At 39.8% G+C, this 24,408-nt stretch overlaps 4 protein-coding genes across 8 annotated transcripts; 2 read left to right on the top strand and 2 right to left on the bottom strand.

Moving 5' to 3' along the window:
* Window positions 1-419: 419 nt before the first annotated feature.
* Window positions 420-3,027, top strand: LOC112275495 (binding partner of ACD11 1). 2 transcript variants are annotated; one of them, XM_024505880.3, is made up of 6 exons: window positions 420-598; window positions 1,099-1,202; window positions 1,354-1,426; window positions 1,663-1,767; window positions 1,861-2,206; window positions 2,444-3,027. In XM_024505880.3, the coding sequence occupies exons 1-6, from the start codon at window positions 593-595 to the stop codon at window positions 2,746-2,748; spliced, it is 939 nt and encodes a 312-aa protein (XP_024361648.1). In that variant the 5' UTR covers window positions 420-592; the 3' UTR covers window positions 2,749-3,027. The 2 variants fall into 2 exon arrangements, with proteins under 2 accessions (XP_024361648.1, XP_024361649.1); XM_024505881.3 differs by having other exon boundaries at window positions 2,427-3,027.
* Window positions 3,028-4,111: 1,084 nt separating this feature from the next.
* LOC112275533 (uncharacterized) lies at window positions 4,112-11,535 on the top strand. 4 transcript variants are annotated; one of them, XM_024505968.3, is made up of 17 exons: window positions 4,112-4,671; window positions 4,900-5,299; window positions 5,421-5,511; window positions 5,872-5,950; window positions 6,127-6,306; window positions 6,711-6,865; window positions 6,986-7,130; window positions 7,373-7,505; window positions 7,627-7,753; window positions 7,891-7,980; window positions 8,169-8,221; window positions 8,579-8,651; window positions 8,960-9,115; window positions 9,473-9,649; window positions 9,922-10,069; window positions 10,535-10,866; window positions 11,199-11,535. In XM_024505968.3, exons 1-17 carry the CDS (start codon window positions 4,272-4,274, stop codon window positions 11,385-11,387), a joined length of 2,928 nt encoding a protein of 975 aa, XP_024361736.1. In that variant the 5' UTR covers window positions 4,112-4,271; the 3' UTR covers window positions 11,388-11,535. The 4 variants fall into 4 exon arrangements, with proteins under 4 accessions (XP_024361736.1, XP_024361735.1, XP_024361738.1 ...); XM_024505970.3 differs by having other exon boundaries at window positions 4,544-4,671; window positions 4,900-5,025; XM_024505967.3 differs by having other exon boundaries at window positions 4,112-5,299.
* Window positions 11,536-15,385: 3,850 nt separating this feature from the next.
* LOC112275851 (uncharacterized) lies at window positions 15,386-18,695 on the bottom strand. The gene is made up of 6 exons (XM_024506529.3): window positions 18,084-18,695; window positions 17,509-17,819; window positions 16,929-17,281; window positions 16,646-16,783; window positions 16,247-16,534; window positions 15,386-16,136 (listed from the first exon to the last, which is right to left on the bottom strand). The coding sequence occupies exons 1-6, from the start codon at window positions 18,152-18,154 to the stop codon at window positions 16,029-16,031; spliced, it is 1,269 nt and encodes a 422-aa protein (XP_024362297.1). The 5' UTR covers window positions 18,155-18,695; the 3' UTR covers window positions 15,386-16,028.
* Window positions 18,696-19,453: 758 nt separating this feature from the next.
* Window positions 19,454-22,809, bottom strand: LOC112275850 (nucleolar GTP-binding protein 1). Its single transcript, XM_024506528.3, has 6 exons — window positions 22,253-22,809; window positions 21,707-21,986; window positions 20,919-21,540; window positions 20,523-20,734; window positions 19,947-20,307; window positions 19,454-19,788 (listed from the first exon to the last, which is right to left on the bottom strand). The coding sequence occupies exons 1-6, from the start codon at window positions 22,624-22,626 to the stop codon at window positions 19,613-19,615; spliced, it is 2,025 nt and encodes a 674-aa protein (XP_024362296.1). The 5' UTR covers window positions 22,627-22,809; the 3' UTR covers window positions 19,454-19,612.
* Window positions 22,810-24,408: the final 1,599 nt, after the last annotated feature.

The raw sequence follows: 24,408 nt of genomic DNA, 5'->3' as shown, positions 1-24,408 counted from the left end.
ATTTTCAATGTGAAACCTAATAAATTTTACTAACACAATGCAATTAATTTTTTCATTGTTTTTATTATTTTTTGAAAGTAACACGTTTGATGGTACCATTCATGAAAAAATCTAGTATATAACATAATATACAATATATTGAGATACAAAAAATAGATATGCATGTGGTTTGAGAAGAAGTAGAAGCAAACACACGTCACTCACCACGTCACCGATTGCTTTTCACACCAAGATTCAGTCCTAACCAGAGGGCTTCCTGATAATTTGCGGAGGCGCGGATGGGAATCCCGTCATTTGTGAAAATGGATGAAATTTCATGACGTTCATCCGCGAGGCCCTCATTTCGTTGCAAGTCAAGCAGACCGTGTCGCTGGAGCTTCATAATTGTGCTTGATGTCAAGGCTGGCGACTCTCCAGGTTCAGATTTGTCTCCGCATTTGCTTACGTCGTGTGCGGGTGCCATTCTGTTGCCTCCTGCAGTTTGTGGTTCAATAGCTCGCAGCAGAAGCCAAAGGACAGTCGACCTGCGTGCTTTGATTGGTTATCGTGACTAGGGTTTCAGTGGGAGAGGAGATTTCGGATCGCCTCAGCCATGACGGTACGACGGATGTGATGCGAGGCGTGTTGTTGTTCTTATGCGCTTTTTATCCACCTTTCCTTAGTATTTGTGTTTTTGCTCCCTCTCCTCTTTCCTCATCACTCCCCTTCCCAATATTTTGCGTTTCGTGTGTCGAAGATCTAGCTCCGGAGTAGAGTTCTGGCTGAGATCCTTGAGGTGTAGTGCTGTAAGTTTGTCGGTTGTCTCCGCGGTTCTTTTTTATTTGGTAGCGTGCGGGTAGTTGGAAACGATGGAGAAATTTGAATTGCTTTAGAGGTTGATGAGCATATCTGAGGAGATTATCCTGAAGGGGATAACTGGGGGAGTCAATTCTCTGTCCCTTTTCCTTGGGAGTGAGTTAGGTCATGGAATGAATGGTTGACGGTAGGTATATAATTTGTTTTCATAGCTTAATTTGAAAGCGCTTCCAGTGTTTAGAGTTGTATCTTGAAATATTTGGTTCTAGTATTGTGATTTCATTGTATTGTTGGTGTTTACAGACCAATACTGTGCGAGTGACCAATATCTCAGAAAAAGCCACTGCGCATGATATTCATGACTTTTTCTCATTTTCTGGAGAGATTGTTAATATTGAGCTTCAGAGGTAAGCGCTGAGCGGCAATTATACTTGCGTGATGTCTTTTTAAGGTAGAGGACGGAGTTCTGATGATTCGTATAGTCTTGAGCATTATGCGACACTCTGCCCTGTGTCCAAGGTTTGTCCGGAATCATGACTTTTACTGTCTATTGTGCAGGAGCAATGATTCACAGATTGCTCTTGTGACATTCAAGGAGCCTCAAGCTTTAGACACTGCCCTTCTTCTCTCGGTTCGTGAATTCCTCCGGCTTTTACGTTGCCTCTCATCTATTTATTTGGATCTGTCTTCGTTCGCCCTATGTTGAAATAGCCGTCAAGATTCATTCGTGATGTATACTATTCATAGTATTCTGTGTCTGTGAAATTCCCTGTATCAAATACATTTTTCTGGTATTTGTTTGGGGAGTAAGTGCAATTATGAGCCTGTCAAGGGGCTGACAATTCAATAATTATCTTGGTTTTGCAGGGGGCTACCGTCGTGGACAGAGCAGTCAACATCACCCCGCTGGAAGATGAACTACCTCCAAGCAATAATCCCATTCCAAGAGAACAAGCGTTTGAAAATGATGGGGTAGTGGTTCTCCGTTCTCATGATTATTTATTCTCAAAGAACACTGCATATAAGCTTTTCCAGTTTTCTAATTGCTTTTCCCTGATTTTTCAGGGTTATGGTGGATCAAGTTCACAAACTTCAAACCAAGCAGTCGATGTTGTTGCTACAATGCTGGCACGAGGTTTTATTCTTGGAAAGGATGCCCTTTCTAAGGCGAAGGAGTTTGATGCGAAGCATGATCTTTCAGCAAGCGCCAAATCCTCGGTAGTGAACTTTGACAAGAATACTGGGATCAGTGAGAAGTTGAATGCAGGGACTGCTGTTGTAAATCAGCAGATGAAAGCTGTTGATGAGAAGTACCAAGTTTCGGAGAAGACTCGGGCTGTCTTGGCTGTTGCCGAAGAGAAGGTTAGCACTGCGGGGTCTGTTCTCATGAATAATCGCTACTTATTGACAGGTATTTACTATTTTCATTATTTAATATCTTTTCTACTCGTTTGCGGATCTCAATTCATTTTGATTTGGGTCCTTGGAATCGTGCTTTACTCACAAAATAGGCTTATTTTTATTGTTTAGGTTTGTGGCGTATTGTTCCCCTTTTTATTCTTTCACCTTTACATTGGCTTATTTATTGTAGTTACCCATGTCCAATATGTGTTAAAATGATTGAAATATAGTCGTCGATTTACGGCAGGCGCACGTTGGGTTACTGGGGCATTTTCAAGAGTCCAGAAAGTTGCTGCTGAAGTAAGTCAGAAGACCAAAGAGAAGGCTGGCATAATGGAATCAGAGCATAACATTGGTAATTTGCATGAAAACGTTCGCGCAGCAGCAGCACCTACTTATCCAAGCTCAGAACGAGCTACTCTTTCTCCACCTTTTGCGATAGATTCCTCTGGTTCTCAGTATCCTAACTTTGGCTACAATCATTATGCTCCTCTACATTCAACAGAACAACGTTCAACAAGGGACTCTTCTTCTCGTGACCTGATTCTGTGAAGAACCTGTTAACACTTAGAGATATTTTTGAAAGTAAGCTGTAGGTGGCAAGGCTAGGGAAATAAGGTTTCAATTTTTGTGGTTATAAAGCTTTCGAAGCTGAAGCTAACTTTATCCATTTTTTGTAAGTCGGACGTGGACAAACAACAGGTGACCTTGTATTATATTGTGCATAGTATACTTTTGTACTGAAAGGGCGTCCAGCATAAAAATCATTCACATTGTGCTACATAATCAACGCCCCAGCTTCATTTTCGTGCTGAGGTGATCTCAAATGCATTCCTTGCCATCTTGGCTCTGTTGACTGCCGCTCTGGGCAGTTCTGAAAATCTGGAAAAGATGTGTATCGTGGAGATTGGGCTCTTAATCGTAAATGCAAATGCCTTCTCCGAGCGTATATTTAAAGGCAGAAAATTGGCTTGTCGACTTTCCAGGTCAAGTTTCATTTGTTTTTTGATCCCCTAATGCTCCTAAATATGAAAACACCCTTAATGTTCTCTAAAAGTAACCCCTGGAACCTAAATGATGCAAATACTTGACAGTGGATTTGAGAGTGGGCTGTAGATTCACAAAATCACTATACAACATTCAATTCCAGGATTCAATTCAATTCATTTTTGGGGACAAATTTTTTGAGGGGAGAAGGCAAGATCCAAGTTGCAACTTGTGATTGGGTAAAATTGACAAGCCTCACTTGGGTTGCAGTAGACTTTGGAAAATCAGTTAAAACATTGTGAGAGAAAAAATTGAGGTAGAATGTATGTTTTCTACATACGATAAGTAATTTTGTTCTAAAAATTTATACCAAGTCCTAAAGAGGTGGTTGTAACAAAAATCAGAGAAACCATTTTTCAAATTATTCAAATTTCATAATATTAGTAAAAATTTATAAAATTGTATCTTAAATATTTGCAACAAATTGTAATAACAAAGATATAAGTTGTCCTATTCAAAATTGTGATGAGAAAATGATTAGGTCCATTTCATAACCTCTATTCACGTTTTGCTATCTAAAGAACCAAAGTTTCTTAAGAACGACCTTTTTTTCAGCAATCATAAAACCGAAGTGAAACTTTTAAATCACAATCTTTGAAAAGTTCCTTGAAATAAAAGTTATCTTAAGAATCTCAAAATATTTGAAGAGTTTTTTGCAATCATTTCTGCAGCTTTCAGGTTCTGAGTCCAAGAATAGCAAAATTCCAGTATCTCGAAATGCCAATATTGTCTCCAAGTGTGCATACGGTGCATGTTAAAGCACGGTACACGGTTGTAGGGCGCGCAATGTTTGAACAAACCCTAAAACCCTAAACCCTTGATGCGGAGAGCTGATGAATTCTCTGGTCTCGATGTTACCTTCTTGTCAGTTTTTGCAACGATCTTCGAAATTCCTTTTAGCACAGGATTTTCCAACCTTTCGTCGACTTTTCCTTTGTAGTTTGTGTACGTGTGTGTGTACTGGAGACCATTTGAGGAGAGCGAAGAAATTCATGAGTGTGCATGAACTTGCGGATGGATTGAATTAGATGGACCTGGAGAGGTCATTGAACCTTGAAGATATGCAGAGGTCTTGGATAAAACGAGGTCGGAGGCAGGGGTGTATGAGATCCAAGCTGCTGAGCCTGGCTAATTTGTATACGCACACCTTGTCTCCTGCTCTCAGTCCATCGATTAGACGTAGAGCCGCCGGTTCCTTGCCTTTCCAAAAATTGCAGAGCTCCGATAGAATATCTTACCGGATGCGAAGGATGGCCTTTGTAATGAACTCCCATCCTTTGCGGCCCTCTTTCGGTTTGGAGTTCGTACAGCGCGGCGGGGATTTTGATGGACGTGAATTTAGGATTCGGGGAAGTTTGTCGACTAAATCTTGTAAAGAATTTGAGAGGAAATTGGTCGCTCAATGTGTGGATCGTGTGAGTTCCGAAGGTGAAAGTTCTGGAAGAGCCTCAGGACTGAAATATTTGGACCAGAATTGTGTACTCAATGGGGCCTTCGAGGCTAGTACAACAGATGGATTGCTATCTTTCTTAGAAGAAACAAATTCTGTTAATTTGGAGTTAATCACTAGGGGAACAGGAGATAGTATAGGCCTTAGAGATTTTGATCCTGATTCGTCTAATCAAACATTATCTTCGTCTACTTCTGCATCCTCAGAAATGGTCACGTCAAGTACTCATGGAGGTTTCAATGCGAGCCAAGAATCGATGCCATCGATGAATCTAGGAGCCGCAGAAACAATCTTTGAGCAATGTTGTGGTCGCAGCCAAGTCAAGAGTGCAGGTGTGTGGGGTGCAATGCAGAGCGTCTCTGTTGATGAAGCGGTTGCTGTGACTTGTAATCAATCTTTGGTGTCCGCAATCGGTCACCAGTCAACACTTAGGGCAAGTAGCAGGCATAAGCTACTTGCTGCGTCAAAAGGTGCGGTGGAAACCGCGGACTCGGAGAGTGAACACCCACTAGTTGACGGTGATATTTTGGATAGGGTTGAGACGCTAAGGCGTGTGATTGCGGATTATTCATATCAGTATCACACGTTAGGTAATCCATTAATAAGGTAACTTAAACGAACTCAATATTGCACGTTATTCTAAAGAAAGAGGTTTTCTATGTTAATTATCAGACTCATGAGATGCATATTGTAATCTCACTTCTTTGTGTAAAACGTATTGCAACAGCGATTCAGCTTATGATGCATTGGTGCGGGAGCTGAAAGATCTGGAATCTAAATTGCCTGCAGAAGCTTCTGAAGAGTCAGTGACAGCCAAAGTACGTGTTCGTCTACATGCAAAATTGATTGAGCCCTTTAAGAACCTTTCTTAATAATCATGTCGTTTCTAAAGGATTTTGTTCAAATGATTCGAATTTGTGCTTGATTCACTGGGTGCTGTGCTGAACAGTAATAGTCGTCACTCTGACTTCCGTTTGTTTAAAGTTTAGAGAATGTTATTCAGAAGTTTTGAAGAGTGATTTCTACAGTGGCCTGATCATATCTACACCCCTTACTTTCTGGTTCTTGTTTCGCAGCTACGGATCATGAATATTTGTTCTAAATTATGGCCAAACACTTGAATTTATAAAAGATAGACAGATGTGTTTAGTCTACGTTTTTATTTTATATTTTTGTAGGTTGGAGCTCCTCCACCCCTGGAGATTGCCAAAGTACGACATGCAGTGCCTATGCTCAGTCTTGCTGCTGTTTACAAAGGTGAGCAATGTCTGCTTGTTTTATTCTTATACTCGATGATTGATCTGTCTTCTCTAATGCTGTGTCTTCTTTCTGCTCTGCTTTGAATTATTCAGATATTACTTTATCAAGGTCTATCTAGATGAATGGATAATAAGAATAGAAGCAGAGGTAACTCGCTATGTATGTACTCACAGAAGACGAACTGAAAGCATGGCATGAGCGATTGCAGCAACGGCTAAATCGAATGTCAAATGGAGAACAGCCTTCTACGGGAGCTTGGGTAGTAGAGCCAAAGGTGGATGGCATTGCACTAACTTTGCTCTATGAGAGAGGCAAATTGGTCTGCGCTGCGACTCGCGGGGATGGTGCTGAAGGTGCAAGTCAATGAGATTCACTGATATTTGAACTGGATGCATTATGGATTAAATGATAGTTTTGTGTCATGACTTTAACTTGAATCTTAATTTTAATTTTAATGTTCATTTCATTTACTTTGAAACATATTTCAAATTTAATTTGAATTTTGTAAATATTCCGAAAAGGTAGGTACCGCTGACCTGTTTTTGTTTGTATGACTCCTATTGCTACATTCAATTTTTCGATTCCTTGGTGGGTTAAAACTTTTTACAGTACACGTATATTTGAATTATACGATCATATCTAACGATGACTCGTGTTCAAAATAATATTCTCCAGGTTTAGGGATAACATTGATTTATTGGACGTCATTCGTCTGCTGAATTACTAAATATAATATTTTCGAGCACTATGATTTCAGGAGAGGATGTGACTCATAATGCAAGAAACCTTAAAGGGGTACCTGAAGTTCTTTCTGACCACCATAAGGAAATTAACCTGCAAGAATCAGTGCTTGAGGTCCGGGGAGAAGTTTACATGACGCTGCTTGACTTTCAAGAGTTGAATGACATGAAGGTTAGGTCGGTTACTTTATTTTTGTCGGTTTTTTTTTTTTTACCATGAACTATTTCCAGAGGCCTGTCATTTGATGTATTATGCAATTTTGATGCATATAGCAGTTGTCTTCTGGTACAGGTAAAGGGAGGAGAGAAGCCCTTTGCAAATCCTCGAAACGCAACAGCCGGTTCAATGCGAATACTTAAGAACCGAGATGGTGATGATCGTCGACTTAGTTTCATGGCATATGCAATTCTTTCGCCCGAAGATAATGTTTCTGCGGGTGAAACTCTACTCCAAACATCCGTTAGTTTCGCCTAATTTTTCTTCTGGCTAGAACATTTACAGCGTTCTTCTCCGATGGCTTTGTATGGTTTGACGATATTGGATTAGCTTTTCTGGTACTCATGCCAACGCCATCATTGTGAATCGCAAACCCTTGTTCATTGGTCCGAAATCTTTCCAAACAATTAATTTTCTGTAGGTGCATGGTCTTTGAACTAAAATGTGTTCACTTTGTTACAGGAGTTGAGACTCCGCCGCGGTTGGTAAGAGCACAGTGGGATGCTCTCAATTTACTCAAGCAGTTGGATTTCTCTGTCAATGATGATAACCGTAAATTTGCATCATTTGATGATGCTCTACACTATGCAACAAGGTACCACTTCAGCCTTGAAATCACTACTTTGCAAGCATGATGTACCGCAGGAAAGCTTGCGTACAATGAGAATTTCGAATAAGAGGATGGTAGTAATTGCATAGTTAATCTCGTTTGGCAGATGGCGGGATTCAAGGTCAACTCTCAAGTACGAATCAGATGGTGTAGTGTTCAAGATTAATGACTTAGCAACTCAGGCGAAACTTGGTGTAGTTGGGTCAGATCCGCGTTGGGCTGTCGCCTGGAAGGTAACTAAGTTCATCTCATGCTCTCATTCTCAGAAGCACGTATCAAATTTTGCTATGTAGAACGCATCTGTAATGGTTGATACCTAAAGAATCAGTCCTAGGGCCCTTGGCGTTGATGTGTTCTATGATGTCTACAGTTTGCTGCAACAGAGGTTGTGACCATACTGGAGGGCATCGAGCTTTCTATTGGACGGTCTGGCGCTATTATTCCAAATGCAAGATTAAAGGTTAGTTTTTTTCCGACGTCTCTTTCTTTGAAGATTGATCAGGATATTACTGTATCAAGCTCTTCCGATGGTTGTCCCTTGCACTTTAATCCAAAGTTCATGTTTGAGTCTGAGAATGTAGCATATTCCCAGCTCTTGAGTTTATATTATGTTCAATGGTTAACTTTCAAAAACGACTGTTTCAACAGCCTGTGGGGTTAGGGGGAGTTACCATCTCTCGCGCTTCTCTTCATAACTTTGGGTGAGCTATTTTCACAATCATGCTAGTTCCTGGGATGATGAGCTGTGCTCTCTTGAAGTGGATGTTTATCAAGTTGTGCCTCATAATCAAGAATCTTCAAGAACGTTGGGTTGCTTAATCGATCATATTACTTTTCTGGTTCCTTACTGTAAGCCTTTAGTATGAAAACCTTGTTTACCTACATTAAAGCTTATTGTAATTTAAATTGCTGGAACAGTGTCGCGGTTTGCTTGTAACGAGTACTTATCTAACTTTTCACCCGAAGATAGGATATGGTTCTTAACTTGTAATGGTAAGTCGAAGAGCATATGAAGGCTCTGTTTTGGTTTCTTGCTTTCTAATTTGCTTATGGGGCAGGATGGTGGAAAAATTGGGAATCTGTGAAGGAGACCATGTTGTTGTTCAACGAGCAGGAGATGTCATACCTCAGGTAGACTTGCGCACACTTTGACTAGTGAATAGCAATGACGAAATGATGGAGCTGATGTTTACAAATTAATGTTTCAGCATTTTGCTAGTTTGTTTCAAAGAATTTTTTGTTTTACTTCTTTTCAAAATAAGAGTTGGAACTTCAAGAGATGCATGTGTTGTAATGTCAGACTCGTTGGAATGCCTGTGACTAATTTTCTTTTCACTGATTAATCGATCTCATAATCGCGTAGACCTATCAATACATATTTTGCAGTCTTGCTCTCCAAATTTCTTGTGTCCTTCACATGTCACTTTTCTCCTTGCCAGGTTGTACAGGTCTTGAGGGAATTGAGATCAGATCATATGCATTCATGGGTTCCGCCAGATCGTTGTCCATTCTGCAATGGGGAGCTAACTGTGTCGAAGGATAATAACATCACAAGTTGTTGTAATAATAAATGCCCTGGTCGACATTCTCGTAAGGTAATCGCAGTTAATCTTCTTATCTAGATGCTGTTAGTAACTTAGGCTCATCACGTTTAAATCAGTTCTTACGTGGTTCCATACTGCCATAATTAAGAAAGTACTTTGCTGCTTGCATTGGATGTGCGTTATCGCATTTATTTCCGACAGATTAGCAAAAGGTGCGGTAGAAATTCTAATATTAAAAGCTTAATCGTTTGAATTTTCTGTTGTCTCTTTTCAAGAGGATGTATGTTTAGTTTCCAGATTCGCTTCGATGGCATCTTCCTCAATATCTGCTTCTTGGTATTTGAAAACATGGACTTTTACTGCTTTTTGAAACTAGCATAACCTAACCAGGGTCATGTTTGTGAACAGATTAAACATTTTGCGAAGACTCTTTTCAAAGGTTTAGGACCCTCTATACTCAGTGACCTTGAAGAAGCAGGGATGGTGGTAGATCCTGCTGACTTTTATGCGCTGGATGTTGTATCTCTCTCTCGCTTAGACGGCCTTGGCGAGAAGAGCGCTGCAAAGCTGGTTAAGGCCATTGAGGTCAGTCAGCTACTTAAGTTGATGTACTTCAACGGTAGAATTTGTATATTTAGTGCTCGTAGAATACCTCTGGTTTGATAAAAGACTTCACTTGACCCTCCATATTTTTTGTTATTCAAGTTAATTCTGGACCATTAAATGCTTCGTATTTCGATAGCGTGTGTACGTATCGCAATTTTGCATATTCTATCTGCTCTAGAGCCCGTATCTCTCTCGATTTGTCATGTTGTGTGTTTCCATTGTATGTGCTGAAATCTTTGTATTGAGTGCAGGAGAGCAAGGGCAAAGCATTGTGGGAGCTTATAACAGCTTTAGGCATACCATCTGTTGGTGTCACAGCAGCCAAGTTACTTGAACAATGGTTTGGAAGTATGGAAAGACTTTTAGTAGCATCAAGAGAGGAGCTTTTACTTGTGCCAGGTATATTCATCCTTTGCTTTTCATTCTGTGTTGTTAAATGGTCTTCTTGGGCGTGTTTCTAACGTATCGAGATTATTGGTCACATAAGTAACTACCTACAATGCACATAAGACCTCTCATTGTAACTTATATGTCAAAAGTTGAACTTGTTATTCAGAGTTCGGCAAACTTGTTGCACATTTTGATCACATAGTAGTTGGAATAGTATATGGACATCTTGTCAATATAATTTAGAATCCCTAGACTACAAACTTTACTTATTTATTTATTTATTTTGTGTGTGTGTGTGTGTACATTCAATTTTGAGAAAGTTGCATGCATCAACTTCTCCCTGCACAAAGAGTTTACATGTTTATTATGTATTATCTCTTTAATCCTCAATATTCTTTTTTAGACATTGAATCCTGATCCTCAAAATCGCTCATTCACAATACTAAAAGTGGAAAGGCTTATTCTTTCGTGTAGGTATAGGCACAGTCTCTGCATCTGCTATTCATGACTGGTGCACGGATCCATTTAATGTTCAACTTGTGAGCAGCATAAAAGAGGCCGGTTTTTCTCCCACCTTCAATGACCCAGAAATCGAGAATCATGCAGCAGGTAATGCGTTATCTGATTCTGCCTCCCAGACGACCACTTCGAAGGTTCGGACTACAGACAGTGAAGAATCAAAGGGAAATGTCGAGACACCACGTTTGCAAGGGAAGAATGTTGTGGTTACAGGGGAGTTTGAGGAATACAGCCGTGAGCAAATTGAACAACTTGTGGTGTTAAATGGAGGACAATTACGAAAATCGGTCAGTTTTTCTTACACCAGAATTCTGTTTTTATTTTGGTACCATTGCACCTCAATCATTGATACTTGCTCCGAGGTTTTATTGGAATAAATCTTCTTTACATCATCATGCTTAATTGCTATTGAAGTAGCCGTGAATCAAAGAGTCTCTTAAGATTGTGTAGATACAAGTCCATAAAACACGTATCAGTTGTCACCAAAAAATCCATATTGAGGTTCACGTGATAAAAAGTATGATGGCACCGATTTGCTTGGGTAATCATTAGGCAGTATAATGGCACTTTCTACAACGATTTCTATTCTGACTCATGCATGGGGGCATCTCATCTGCAGGTTAATTCGAAGACTAGTTTCATAGTTGCTGGGCAATCTCCAGGACCAAGTAAAATGACTAAAGCGGCTCAATTAGCAGTTCCAGTCTTGGATATTTCCAGTTTCCAGCAGTTGCTTGAAAATGATTCAAGGCCAGATAATAGCATACATTCGCCGGCTCCAGAAGTTAAGGTAGCTGTGTCAGGGTAGAGCCGAGAAGTTGATCTTTAGAGCTACGTAATTAAAAACTCATTGCCCAGATCCAAATTCACCTCATGAACAATTGGGGATGTGTGAGCAGTGTAACACTAAGTGATTCTTTGATCAATATCAAATATACTTTTTTTTCTGGGAGAAAGCGGGCAGGTTACTGGGACAAAGTTCGTTCCAATCTTGCTCAATGGTTTGGTTTGGATCATCCATAAACCCTAAGAACATCTTTGTGGGGCTTTTAAAATTATTTTAACCAAAAGATTGATGTGGTGTTCTATTCTGTAGTTGCTCTTGTATGAATCGAAAATCTTGAGACTTCACCACTTGTAGTTATAGATTTATAACATGTGATTAAATTAGCAACGCTTGATAAAGGTGTATGTCTCTATTTATGCTAAAAATAATTAATAGCTAAAATATTTGATCATAGCTTTATATAATTGATTAAATTAAATTAAATTTGATTTTTTTAAATTATATTTTTTTTATTGCTTACATGATGTGCAATGAGTTTTAATATTAAAAATGGCTATTCTAATATTGAAGGAATGGTCTACTTATATTACTTAAGTTAACAAAAGTAAGAAAAAGTAGGTAAAAATATATTAGGTAGATAATGTTTTCATTAAAAAAATTGTTGCTTATATAAAATGTTTTGTTGAAGATTTAATCACTAGTTTAGTGACCAACCATGGATATTGTTTGATATAGTTTCTAATTACATTGGTAGAATTAACATATGCTTGGTATAAATCTTATACAAGAAGATTATTTAAAACTTGTAAATAACTCCTATTAATCCTTTTTTGTTAGTTTAGGTTTAAAAATAGATAATAACAAGCTCTTATTTTATTAGCAATTATTACACAAAAACCTTTTAAAGATATCACATCTTGAAATATGTTTGCAAAATAAAGAAGGTTTTTATTGTGTTAGAAAGTATGAGAAACAAAAGTTGGTCTAAAGCCATGGATAATTGCATTTGAGAAATTATTATTCTACAAATTCAAGAATTTGTGTATTCTACAAATTTAGAATAATAATTTCCTAACTATAATAGATTAAGATCCAAAATATGCAAAAACAGAATTTAAGGTGGATCAAAAATATCATATTAGTGTTTAGTATATTTAAAAAAAATTATTTAAAAATAAAATATTTTTGAAGTCTAAAAATACTTCAACTTGTTTATACTTTATCATGTTGTCATCTTATAAGTCCTAAGACTATAATCTAGACCTCCTCACTTTGTTAACTTTCTCTTCTTCGTACTCCTCTTTCTCTCTCTTTTTACCCTCTCTTGCTTCTTGTCTCTTTTTTCTCCCATACATATTACTTTGAAAAAAAAAATCTTAACAATGTCAAACCTTCCTACAAGAAATTTAACCAAAAAACAACTACAATTATATAAGCACATACTATTCTATCATAAAATCGTTTAAAAAAAACTTGATTGAATTGATAAAGTAATAATTTTGTTTGTCTAAAATTCTATTTTAAAGTACTAAGATAAATACTTTAAAGAAGAAAAGAAAATATGAAAACATAAAATATGCCATGCTTGTAACAACACAAACATGGACAACTACTTTTTTAAAAATGGATATTACTCTTGCAAATCAAGGGCTTCAATGTCAAGCTTATTCAATAGCTTTGTTAGGTTATTTGATAAAGAAAAAAATAAAAATATTTGTTAACCACTTAGATATTAACAAGGCCCTTGAATTTTTTAATAATTGGCTATCTAAGTTCTAAAGTTGTTGTGGATATAAAGAAGTCAAGTTGTATAATAAAAGTAATTCTACTCATGGCACAATCATTAAAGTTGAGATGCATGCACTACAAGTAAAAATAACATGATATAAATTATAGAATATAGACAATATGAACAAAACCAAATTCTTTTATTGCATGGCATTTGACAAAACCATTGCTTAATACCAAATTGAAGTTTCTAAAAAAGATAAAACTATAATTATAATTGATTTTATAATCAATTATAATAATTTTGATTGAAGATTTTATTATTATTAGACATACTCCAAATCACAATTGTTCAACTGACAAAGTGATGACCAACTTAGATTTATTACCAAAAGAATCAAAAATCTTGATTGACTAGACTTTTGTTTCCAAAATGGCTATAAAAATTAGACAATGTTATAAAAATAATTAGCATAAAAGTATTGCTTCTACTAGATAATATTTTTATTATAGAAAAAAAAGAGATTTAGAGTTGACAAACATTGAGATATTAATACTTCTTACAAATACAACATCAAAGATCCAACCTATACATGTTGGTATTATTATAGCATTCAAAAGAAGATATAAATGCTTATAATTATCATGAATTTGAAGATGCAATTCACATTGATGAACATGAAAACATAGACATTTACAAACTTAACTAATATTGTCTTATATTATTGCTATTGGATGAAAGAAAAAAGAAAGAAAAAAGAAGAAGAAAAAAAGAAAAAAAGAAAAAAAAACTCTACATTACAAAAGAACCTAATTTAAGACTTAGTAAAAAACTTCATTTATGAATCATAAGTAAAATATAGGAAGAAATAGGAAAGCAGTATTTTTATTGCCTTTTTTGTAAAAAGTGCTTTTACTTACTTTATAGAGCTATAAATAAGGTAAGTTAAGATATATTAGAGAAAATAATACTATAGGCATCTCTAAATAAAAAGTCAAAGATAATTCTCAAAAAAATTCACCTTAAAAAATCTTAGGTTGATAGAAGCAGAAGAAGACTACTTGTAAGCCAAAGTTGAAACTAGATCTTAAGACACAAAATTGTGCACCTATGACATATGCAAGGTTCTTTTGTCAATTAGAGAGCAAATCTAGAAAAAATAGTTAAGATGGATTTTATGTGCATTAATATTGAATAATTTTAATTTAAGTTGACTTTGTAAGAATAATAAAAATTTAAGATTGGATTTAGGTGTTTGTATTTGGAAGAAATAATGTGGGACTTACATTTTGGAGAAATTTTATAAATTTTGTAATAGATCTGCATGTGAAATTTGGAAGTTTGAGTATCTACTTATGTTGGAATTGTGGAATAAATTTAGAGCTCTATTGTTTGGTTATATCTAAAGTTGTTAGAAGTCAAGTAGATTACAGTATTCAAAATTGGTAATGTAAGGGCCAATGAAGATTTCTAAATTTGTATCATTTTTAAAATTAAATTGAAGTGAAATTTGCTGAGTTGATGGTTGAATTGAATTCCAATATTTATATATAAAAAAAAAATGGAAGGAAGTTAACAATGTAATAAAGAGATATTGGCACTAGAAGCTTAAAATCAAAGTTGAAGTTGGATGCTTCCTAACATCTATGCAAATTATGTATCGTTCCTCTAATACATAAATTCAATTCTCATAATTGAATTGGAACGTTTTCTTTTGAATCAGTGATTGGTTACACAAAAAATTATCCATCCTACTCAATCACAGTAAATATTACCTCTAACCTCTTCTCCTGGGGATGCTACCTAAGCATTGCATTGAGTGGGATTCTTTGATTAAGTACTGTAGTGCGATCATAGTTGATAGTAAATTTAAAGGATTCTGAAACACTGACCTAGAAAATACATATTACAGCGTTTCTATTTAGCATCATGATTTTTCTTTTAACTGAAAAATATACTCGACTTGGAATTGGCAAATAAGTATACAATGGGCTTGAGGTAATAACTTAAGGGTAACATAGAGTAATAAAAAAATATACATATACCGTTTTTGCTCATTGCTGATCATGAAGTTGAAAGTGATTTTCCAAAAATCTTGATTTCATGATTTTGAGATGAGTAATTAAAGAAATTAGTCTGATAAAACGATAAACATATTAATTATTACATTTCAATGCAATCACTAATCTTGGGAAAAGTTGTAAATTTCATCAAAGATATATTTATAAACCCAAAACTTCATGCTGTCAAAACACAAAGCATTATATTAAAAAGATGGTGTTGACGAATGTATCTTCAAGATAAACCTTTGTTAATTGATGCACTGGTGTGATGCATAAAGTACAAAAGAAAAACACCAAAAAGTCTTAATTCTATGCATATTACATTACAGTTTTCAACCTTTTAAACGACTTCTCTTCTTGTTCAATGCAATTTTTCCAACATAACCTCTTCACGAAACCTTCATTCATACAAATTTTTGGATGAATCAATTCAACCTATGCAAGCCTAATCATCATAAACATACTTCAATTCTTTACTCTATTTCTTGAATATATTCCATTACTGATGAAACTTCTTGTACAATACAACATCAGTATACTACTCTTGGACTTGATTCTTCAGCCACAATCATACTTATCAGGTCAGTATTACAGTTCAAGGCAGCTCACAAACCATATTTGAAGGGTGCTCGGAAGGCCTAAACAATGATAGAATTGAGTTGGGGAGATCATCAACAAAGGTTGTAATCCCGAACCTGATGAGTAAAAGGATCACACAAAGCATGATCCAGAATTTTACTTGTCAAACTGATGAAGGAGAAGGAGGCACGAGACATGAATCCTTGTACCGGAGAAAGAATGAGAGACAATTCGCAACTCATCAATAAAAATGTACCTTGTTCATTAAGGTTGGTAGCATTTCCAAAACTGTCATCTAGTTGTTGAAGTAGCCACTTCTCTCACGCGATACACAGGCTGGGACTGAGACTCGTAATAAATCCTCACACAAACTTCGGCTACGAGCCCCAAGCACACAAGCTGCATCACCAGAAGGCCAAGATCAGACATCAACATGGATTGCAGAGCATTTCCTGGGAAGCATAAGCAACCAGTTGGGTATGTGTGAAGAGGAGGTGAAGAAGAAGTACCTGGAGCCCCATGATGAGGAGTTGCAAGGAGAGCACAAAACCTGGGCTGGCGCTGGATATAGCCATGCTGTATCCCCAGACATGGGCAGTCTTTACAAGTGACCGACTCGTGGACGCTGCCGCTACAATTGATCCCAGCATGCACACACCACCGAGAAAGCCTATGAAGTGCATGGGCTTCTGCCGAAAGCGTTGGAGGAAATAGACGGTGGTGAGGTCCATCAGGACTCGGAAGATTCGGCCCAACCCATACTTAGATTTCCCCAGGGTGCGAGGATGATGCCGTACCTGCACAGATTTATAGGATTTGTTGCCCCTGTCAATGCTCCATTGCTGGATATACACCGGAAGGAAATTGAGCCATAGTGAGGGTGTAGAGTTTGAATACGAAGTCAATACCTCTAGTTCAGAAATGGCAGCACCTTCCATGGCAGCCAGTGTGGGAATGAAGCGGTGCATTTCACCGTAGAGGAGGAGAGTTGACAGGAGAGGAGCACGGTAAGCTTTGAGGCTGCATCCGTAATCGTGAAGCCTCACCTGCGTGCATCCAACTGCTGTTGATTGTGTCATCATGGTGAGAATTCATCGCCGGAATTTGATGTCGAATTGGACGTGCAGAGACAGAACCGTTTGACACCCTGTTTCGAAGTTCAAATTCTTTGATAGGAGATTGGTCACGTACCCCAGTTAGAGCTCCGATGAGCATATTTGCGACCCACGAAGGAAAGTTTCGTGTGAATGCGTTGTCCTTGCGTTTACGGCGCCACCCGCAAACCAAGTCGTATCCACCATCTTCACGGACAACGCCTGTGTTCACAGGGTGGCCACCTTGGTTTCCATATACCAGCTGGTCGACGAGCTTGGGGATATCTTCAGCGTCGTTCTGCAAATCCCCATCCATGGTGACAAACACGTCCCCAGCCGCAAAGTCGAATCCAGCCGCCATAGCTGCTGTTTGGCCGAAATTCCTTCGAAATATCACCACCCGCATGTCCTCCCTCTCTGCCGCCATCTGTTTCAAGATCCTCGCCGTCCCTGAGCATCCCAAAAGAATGAATACTCCACATTAGCCTAACATCTCCACAATTTTTTTTGATATTCAACCCTAATTTGATCAGATTTCGACCTTCTTTGGGAGTGCTCCAACGCTGATACACATGTATATTCCAAACGTCTGATCTCACAAAGCTTGTTGAATATTATATGAGAAATGTGCAAAACTAATGAAACGAATAGGTTCAAGGAAATTCATCAAGGTCTACCATCTGTTGACCCATCGTCGACACAAACAACCTCATACGGCCCTCCACGCTTCTGCATCACGTCGCCCACTTTCTCTACTAGCGTCCCTATGGCGGCAATTTCATTGTACACGGGGATGATCACAGAGACAGCCGGTGAGTTCTTATCCTCCTCCCGAGGTTCGCTTTCCTCACTCACTGGCCCTGAGGCGAATTCCAACACAGCTTGAGTGACTCCCTTTCTTGAAGGCGTTGTTTTTAAACTCAAGGCCTGCATCCTTCGTTTTTTAAAGCTCGGAAGCTGGAGTAGAACCTCGTCTGCTACGCATCCCCTGCAACAAATAAACTCTAAAACTCTTAGCACAAAAATAATTCCACAACAATTCCTGCATCATGTTCTACTGCAACTCTAGACATGAAAAATTACCAGAGGCATCGTACTAGAACCTCTACAACTCTCGAAAATTTCTTATACTCAATCCGTATACAGATTGCAACTGGCGCCAGTTCCCTCACGCAACTGCAATCACCACAATCGTACCGATGGAAAGACCCATCATTGAGAGCTACGAAGCAATTTTCGTCAGAGAACCCACCTGGATTTCGCCCATGGCTGAAGCTTCACGAAAGTGTAGCGCCCAACGAGCGTCGGCCCGCTCAGCAGCATGATGGAAGGCTGGAAGCGCGAGTTCTCGAGATCCTCAGCTCTTCACAGAAAGCAATCAGAAACAAATAGCTAATCGAGAATTTCACATGAAACAGTCTTCTGATGAAGAGCTATTGAAGGATCATAGTGCGGGGGTGGTGATCATTTTGAAGCTACTTCAGCGGAATTCGAAGTGGAAGCTCGAAGGTGGCGAGCTATGGCGAGAGCATACAAAACGATAATAGCCGGAGTAGTCCCACTTCACAGCAGAACCAGTCTCATCAACGTTAACCAGAGCTTTATCTACAGAAACCAAAATTCTAAGGCGCGATGTAGACTTGACGAGTTTTCATCAGTTATATAGTCAGAGAAGAGGTCCTAAATGTGCTCCACCTACATCGGAACAATTAAAATAATAGTTACATATTCACCCAGGTAAAGAATAATCTCTAGACTTCATAGTCTGGTGCTGAAACGCTCCTCGCCAGTGAACCGTTGTGAAGCTCTAGGGTTGTGCGGCAGCCTTGCAGAGATGGCATTTGCATCTATTGAGGTAAAATTCAGATCACATCTGGTGCCACAAGAGAATATTATCCAACCTTGTACATCCCAGTGAGATCAGTGAAGCTGTCAGAGAGGTTGCAGAATTTTCTGGAAGCCGCGTCTTCGTTGGCCTTGCAGGAGTATTGACATTGTGTGTATTGATCTTGTGATTGTGGGGCCTCGTGTGACGAAGGAGATGAAGAAATATTGCGATTAGCTTGGTTTTGTGTGTGCTCTCAGCTTGGGGATCACACCTGTGCAGATCATCTGCTCTGGCACACTCTGGAACCGACAAAAGCGACCTTCAAGCACCTGCCTGTAACTTCACAACCCTTCGATCATCTCTGTAACTAAGGCCACCCATGTCCTAGGTTTCCAATGAAACAAAATGCTGCGCGAGGCTTGAGATCTACACACGGAATTACTAAACTCTGGCTTTTCCCTCCAACCGCCGTTTCAGTCACAAGTTTAGAAAGGCGTGTCGCGTAAAAAGTCTGGTGATGAATTTGTGACAATTAGGGTTGTCATAAAGTAGGGAAATTGAGATGAGCATATCCATGCTGCATTATATGAGTTTCGACAGCCTGCAAGCGTATGAAGTACACTATGCATACGAACCCCACTGTCGACAATCGAGTATGAACATCTATGATCGTTCTGCAACGTGTATTCAAATCTCTTAATTGGTATGATGCAAATTAGGTAGATACACCACGTAAATGAGAGGGACCTTTTGGAATGTCTTGATAGACATAGTATCTGTAAATGCAGGAAGAATTGAAAACAAGCTCGCCCAAATTAATAGTGTGGTTGAAACAATTTGGCGGGAAAAAGTTTTCACTCCTGAAGGATCTTTTGAAGTGGAAGCCCAATCCTAATATACTACAACTGCTAAGCCGAAGGAACATTGTCCCGCACCGAGGTAATCCAGACCAACTACCTCCGGTCTGTCTTTCCAGTACCCCTTTTGCCCGAAAACAAATGCTTAGGCTTTTTGTTGTAGTGAACACGATCCGCCTCACCCTTCCTAGCATCCTTATTTCTTTCTTTCACAGCATTCTTGCCGATCTTCATTGCCTTGACCTTTTGAGCACTGTCCTTGAAACCCTCACCTGCACACACACAAGAACGATCTCATTAGACGGGAATACTGGCAACAAGTCAATAACAACCTAGGAAGAGATTCTTCAGAAAGAGAGTAGGACGCAAAATATAACAAAAGTGTAGGCAGGTTCCAACAGAATGACTAAATGATTAGAAGAAGCTTTACCAGGTAGTGCTTCCTTATGCGGCCGGGATAAGGAACGAGTTCGTGAACGCATTCTTTTGTTAGCTTGCTCATCCACTTCCATGTCATCACCACCTGCTGCCTCGGATCTCTCTCTCTTCCTGCTTCTTGTGCCAGCTGCGGACCTACTCCTTGCTCTATTCACTGCAGCAGTAGGATCCAACCCCAAGCTTGAAAGATGCCTACCCATTCTGCTGGTATTAAATTGTCGTTCTACATCATGCCTTCTGGGGACCACAGGTTTATTATCGGCAGTTTTCTTCTTAGCTCTGTGCTCAGCTAACATGAGCTTCTTCTTCCGTCGAATTGCAGCAAGGGCCTCAGCTTCTTCGGGTGTTAAATCCTGCGTAATAAGATCAACGTACCACTCGATAACTAGACACAACGGTTTTAAATAAGATCAATGTAAAGGCAGTACAACATCTTTCAATTCGCATACAGTACGTACTAATTTTGTCAAAGGAGGTCATTCAATTCTGTTCCCCAAACGACATGGGTAGAATCGAGACCCACTTTTCACCACTGAGCAATGATTGGGAATTTAAGGTAGAAATTGACCTGATCACTCATGTCCTCGTCCTCATCCATTCCGTTCTCTGCTGCAGCGGCACGCTCATCTTCCTCTCTTTCCAATTCATCCAGTCTTTGAAGGATGTCAGCATCCACGAAATCAGCAATATTATGACCATCCATGATCTCAGGAACAATGTCATCCTTCCAATCAGGATCCAACAGCAAGTAATGTTTGTGCAAGTTCGCAGAGTACACTCCTGCAATCACACAACCACAGAAGCATGGATTCGTGAGGGGTTGTCAACATTCACTGGAGCCTCATGATATCCCCACATTTAAACCATAACAAAGGTCTAGAAATATTCCTTAATAATAATATTAGAGATACAGACAATATATCCAATGCAAGAATCACTGAAAAATCAAATCGTAAAAACTGACCTGCACCACCATTCTCGTTCTCAAGATCCTTCTCCAATTTCCTCTTGTTCTCAGCAGCGTTATTCTGAGCAGCCCTAGCGTCAAGAACTGCCTGGGGAATAACAGGAGGACGCTCCTTCTGGTCCCTAGCTTTAGGCACAGCCACATGAATTCGATTCAGACAATCATTGATCTTCTTCGACTTCATCTTCATCTCCACACGCATTTGCAGCAGCTTCTCACAAGCAGCATTCTTGACATTGATAAGGCCCTCCTCTGTCATAGTACTCATAGTCAACATGCAATTCTCTTCATCCGGCGGGGCACCATCGACAAGACCTGCCCCAGCTCTCGCAGCTTCTTTCCTCATCTCTTCAATAAGTTTCTTGTCAGACTCTGGGAGTGTCTCAAATGGCTGAAGATCGGTTTTGTTACAAGCGATGATGACAGGCTTGTTAGCGAAAAGGGCTCTGATCGAGTGAAACAGAGCTGCTTGCTGGGCAATAGTGTAACCACAATTTCCAGACAGATCAACAACGAACAGAACAGCTGCTCTAAGATACGCAAGTGCTGTAATACTCAACATCTCGATTGTATTGCACTCTTCCAGGGGGTGATCCAAAATTCCGGGAGTATCGATCACCTGTAGTGTATGAATCAGTTAGTAAATGCAGAACCAACACACCACTCACCATAACAAAAAGTCAAGATAAGTTCCAATCATTCGAATGCAGCCAAATGGGCAGAGCAAATTTCCGGTGCATAATTTGAGCGTAGTCAAATGAATAATGTAGTCATGTGTTGCATACCTGCCACCGCATGTACTTATAATCAGTGTGACCGACAAACAAAGACTTCGTGGTGAAAGCGTAGGGCTGCACATCGACATCGGCGCGGGTGATTTTGTTGATAAAACTGCTCTTCCCGACGTTGGGATAACCGCAAATCAAAATAGTCCGGGTGTTGGGATCGATTGAGGGCAACCTTGACATGTGCTGTCTAACCTGCTCCAAGTACGCCAAACTGGGGCTAACACGTTTCATCACTGTGCACATTCTACCCAGTGCAGCTTTCTTCAGATTCTTGCACCTGCCAAAAACCCATGTTCAGTAAAGGTCGCACTGGAAATGCTTGAACTCCAAAACACATAGATAAGTAGATTCCATACGCTGAGTTCTTCAAACATCACCATATTCCGAGATCAATTGCAGCGCTAGGGCCTAAACCTCTAAAACGCAAGAATAAAGCCCGAACTGAAACGCTCAACCCTAAACCTCAAACCGCCACACCAAAATGATCCTTAAACCCTAAACCCGCAAACCTTCAGGGCGAGGCGCAAAATTACTAGCACCAACCTGTAAAGCGAGTCGCCATATTTCAACAAACGCACGTAATCCTTAGCAATCTTCTCGATCAGGTTGCGAGCGGTATTAAGCTGCCCAAGCGCAAGCTTATAATGGTCCTTGTCATACAAATGATTCAAGAGCTCCCCGTAAAAAGGATGGATGTCGTCAAGACGGGGGAAATCCTCTAAGATAGTGGAAATCTTTTCGTGGAAGTTCGTCTGCGTGTACTTCACCTTCCGCATGTAGAATTGCCGAATCCGGTTGATAGCGTAGCCCTTGTGTACCACGGTGGGCGTCTGGCGCTGCGTCCGGGACAAGATGATATCCACGAACTCTTTGCCCGAAGGCACCACCGTAATCTGCTTGAAATTGTAGAGCACCATGGTTGCTGCCGCTACTGCACCTGGCAACCTCAAATGATCCTTACAGCCTCGATATCAGCCCAAACACGTAATAATCCAACAAAACCCACGAACCGGCTAACAAAACCTGGATCCCTAGGGCTCCGAGGCTTGAAGCGAGAGGCTCCGGTGAAGAAGGCCACAGCTAGGTCGGAGAAACAATGCTCCGCCAAAGAAGATCCTACTTAGGTCGGCGAGGTTCTGTACACACACTCGGGTTTGAAGCGGCAGTAAGCGTCCAAAAGCGGAGACAATTCGCGGCAAGGCTCTGCTCCTAGCGGTCCGCACAATCAGGTCCTTAAACCGTGCCAAGTATTCATCCGATGGATGAAATTTCGGGACGGGTCAATCCCAGTTACGCATCCCCCCTGGGGCTGGCTCCCCGTTTTTGCCTCCCGGGCAGCCCGCCGGGCAGGACCCTTCGTTTTGTTTTCCAGCCTTGTCTTTGCCCAATTCGTTTTCAGTTAGCCTCTTCTTAGTGATTTCTTTGGCCTTTCTCTAGTTTGCTGGTGTTGTCTCTTGTTGTGTACAAAGGAAGAAGTACCTCAAGAGGAGTTTTCGTGAAATTCCAAATGCGAAGTGGGTTCAAGCATGCATCCTCATCGAGGATTATCGCAGCTAGGATCGCATCTAGATTTTTGATGAAAAATCTGCTGTCCCTCATGTGAGGGTCTAGCTTCTTGAGGTGATCAACCTTTCCATCGTTGTATCACCAACGCAGTCCTTATTTTTTATAGGTTGCACAGACTGTACAGAGGGATGATGGAACCATTGAACTGTAGCAATGAAATGGACATTAGGCCTGGTTAACGATCAGTTGTTGATGAATTCACTATATCTGATGCTTCTTTCTTGGTTACTCCGGGTGGTCCATGTCTAAAACTAGTTTTTCTTGTCGCAGAAAAGCACCTCAAAAAACCACCACATGAGCCCATGCTGCCGCGGTTGTGGATTCATATTCTTGAACCATTCTCGTTCTCAAAAATTAATTCCGGGACCCTGAAAACACCATCAGAACAGAGTCTTGTAGTGTTGAGCTGCAATATTCAAGCTGAGGTTAGTTTGTATTCTAAAATCTCAAGCCGAACAGGATGATGATGCTCAAAGGACTTAGCGATGGTTCTGGGTCACGGCGGACATGTCAAGACACACACACACATACACACATACACACGCACACAAAACCAGACCTGATGCCTAGCCAACAATCAACGCGCACTTCTGCAAAGTTTATGCAAGTATTTCAAATCGCAGGAAACGTCAATCTAACCATTCGGCGAGTTCACAAAGTAAAAATGCTTCCAGTTCACAGAACGACGTTACGCAAAATATAATCCAGAAAGGTAAGTGACACGCATGAATCCTCATGGATCCAATCTGCGAGGTAAGTATCACCTTGAAAGACTCCTAAGCTTTCACAACCATCGGCGTTCACGATTCTAGAGCTTGACTACAGTTCCTAAAGACTCCTAAGTTTTCACAACCATCAGCATTCACGATTCTAGAGCTTGTCTACAGTTCCTAAGGATTACGGTTACCAAAACACACAGAACACCCCACAGACACACAGCCAAACCTCCAGCATTTCATCATCTGGACAACCTGAAGGAAGACAACGACGATACAACAAACTGAACATGTTGCAAGCATTAGAATATTGTGAAAACATCTTGTGAAGGTTTAAGTGTGGTAGCAATTTATCACAATGCAATATAACAAAATGAAGATTTGTAATGAGAGAGCAAATGCCGAGCTTGGTGTCTT

The sequence above is a fragment of the Physcomitrium patens genome, chromosome 23, assembly GCF_059467195.1.
Source record: "Physcomitrium patens ecotype Gransden chromosome 23, ASM5946719v1, whole genome shotgun sequence".
Taxonomy (NCBI): domain Eukaryota; kingdom Viridiplantae; phylum Streptophyta; class Bryopsida; order Funariales; family Funariaceae; genus Physcomitrium; species Physcomitrium patens.
This window is presented reverse-complemented; position numbering and strand designations above follow the sequence as displayed.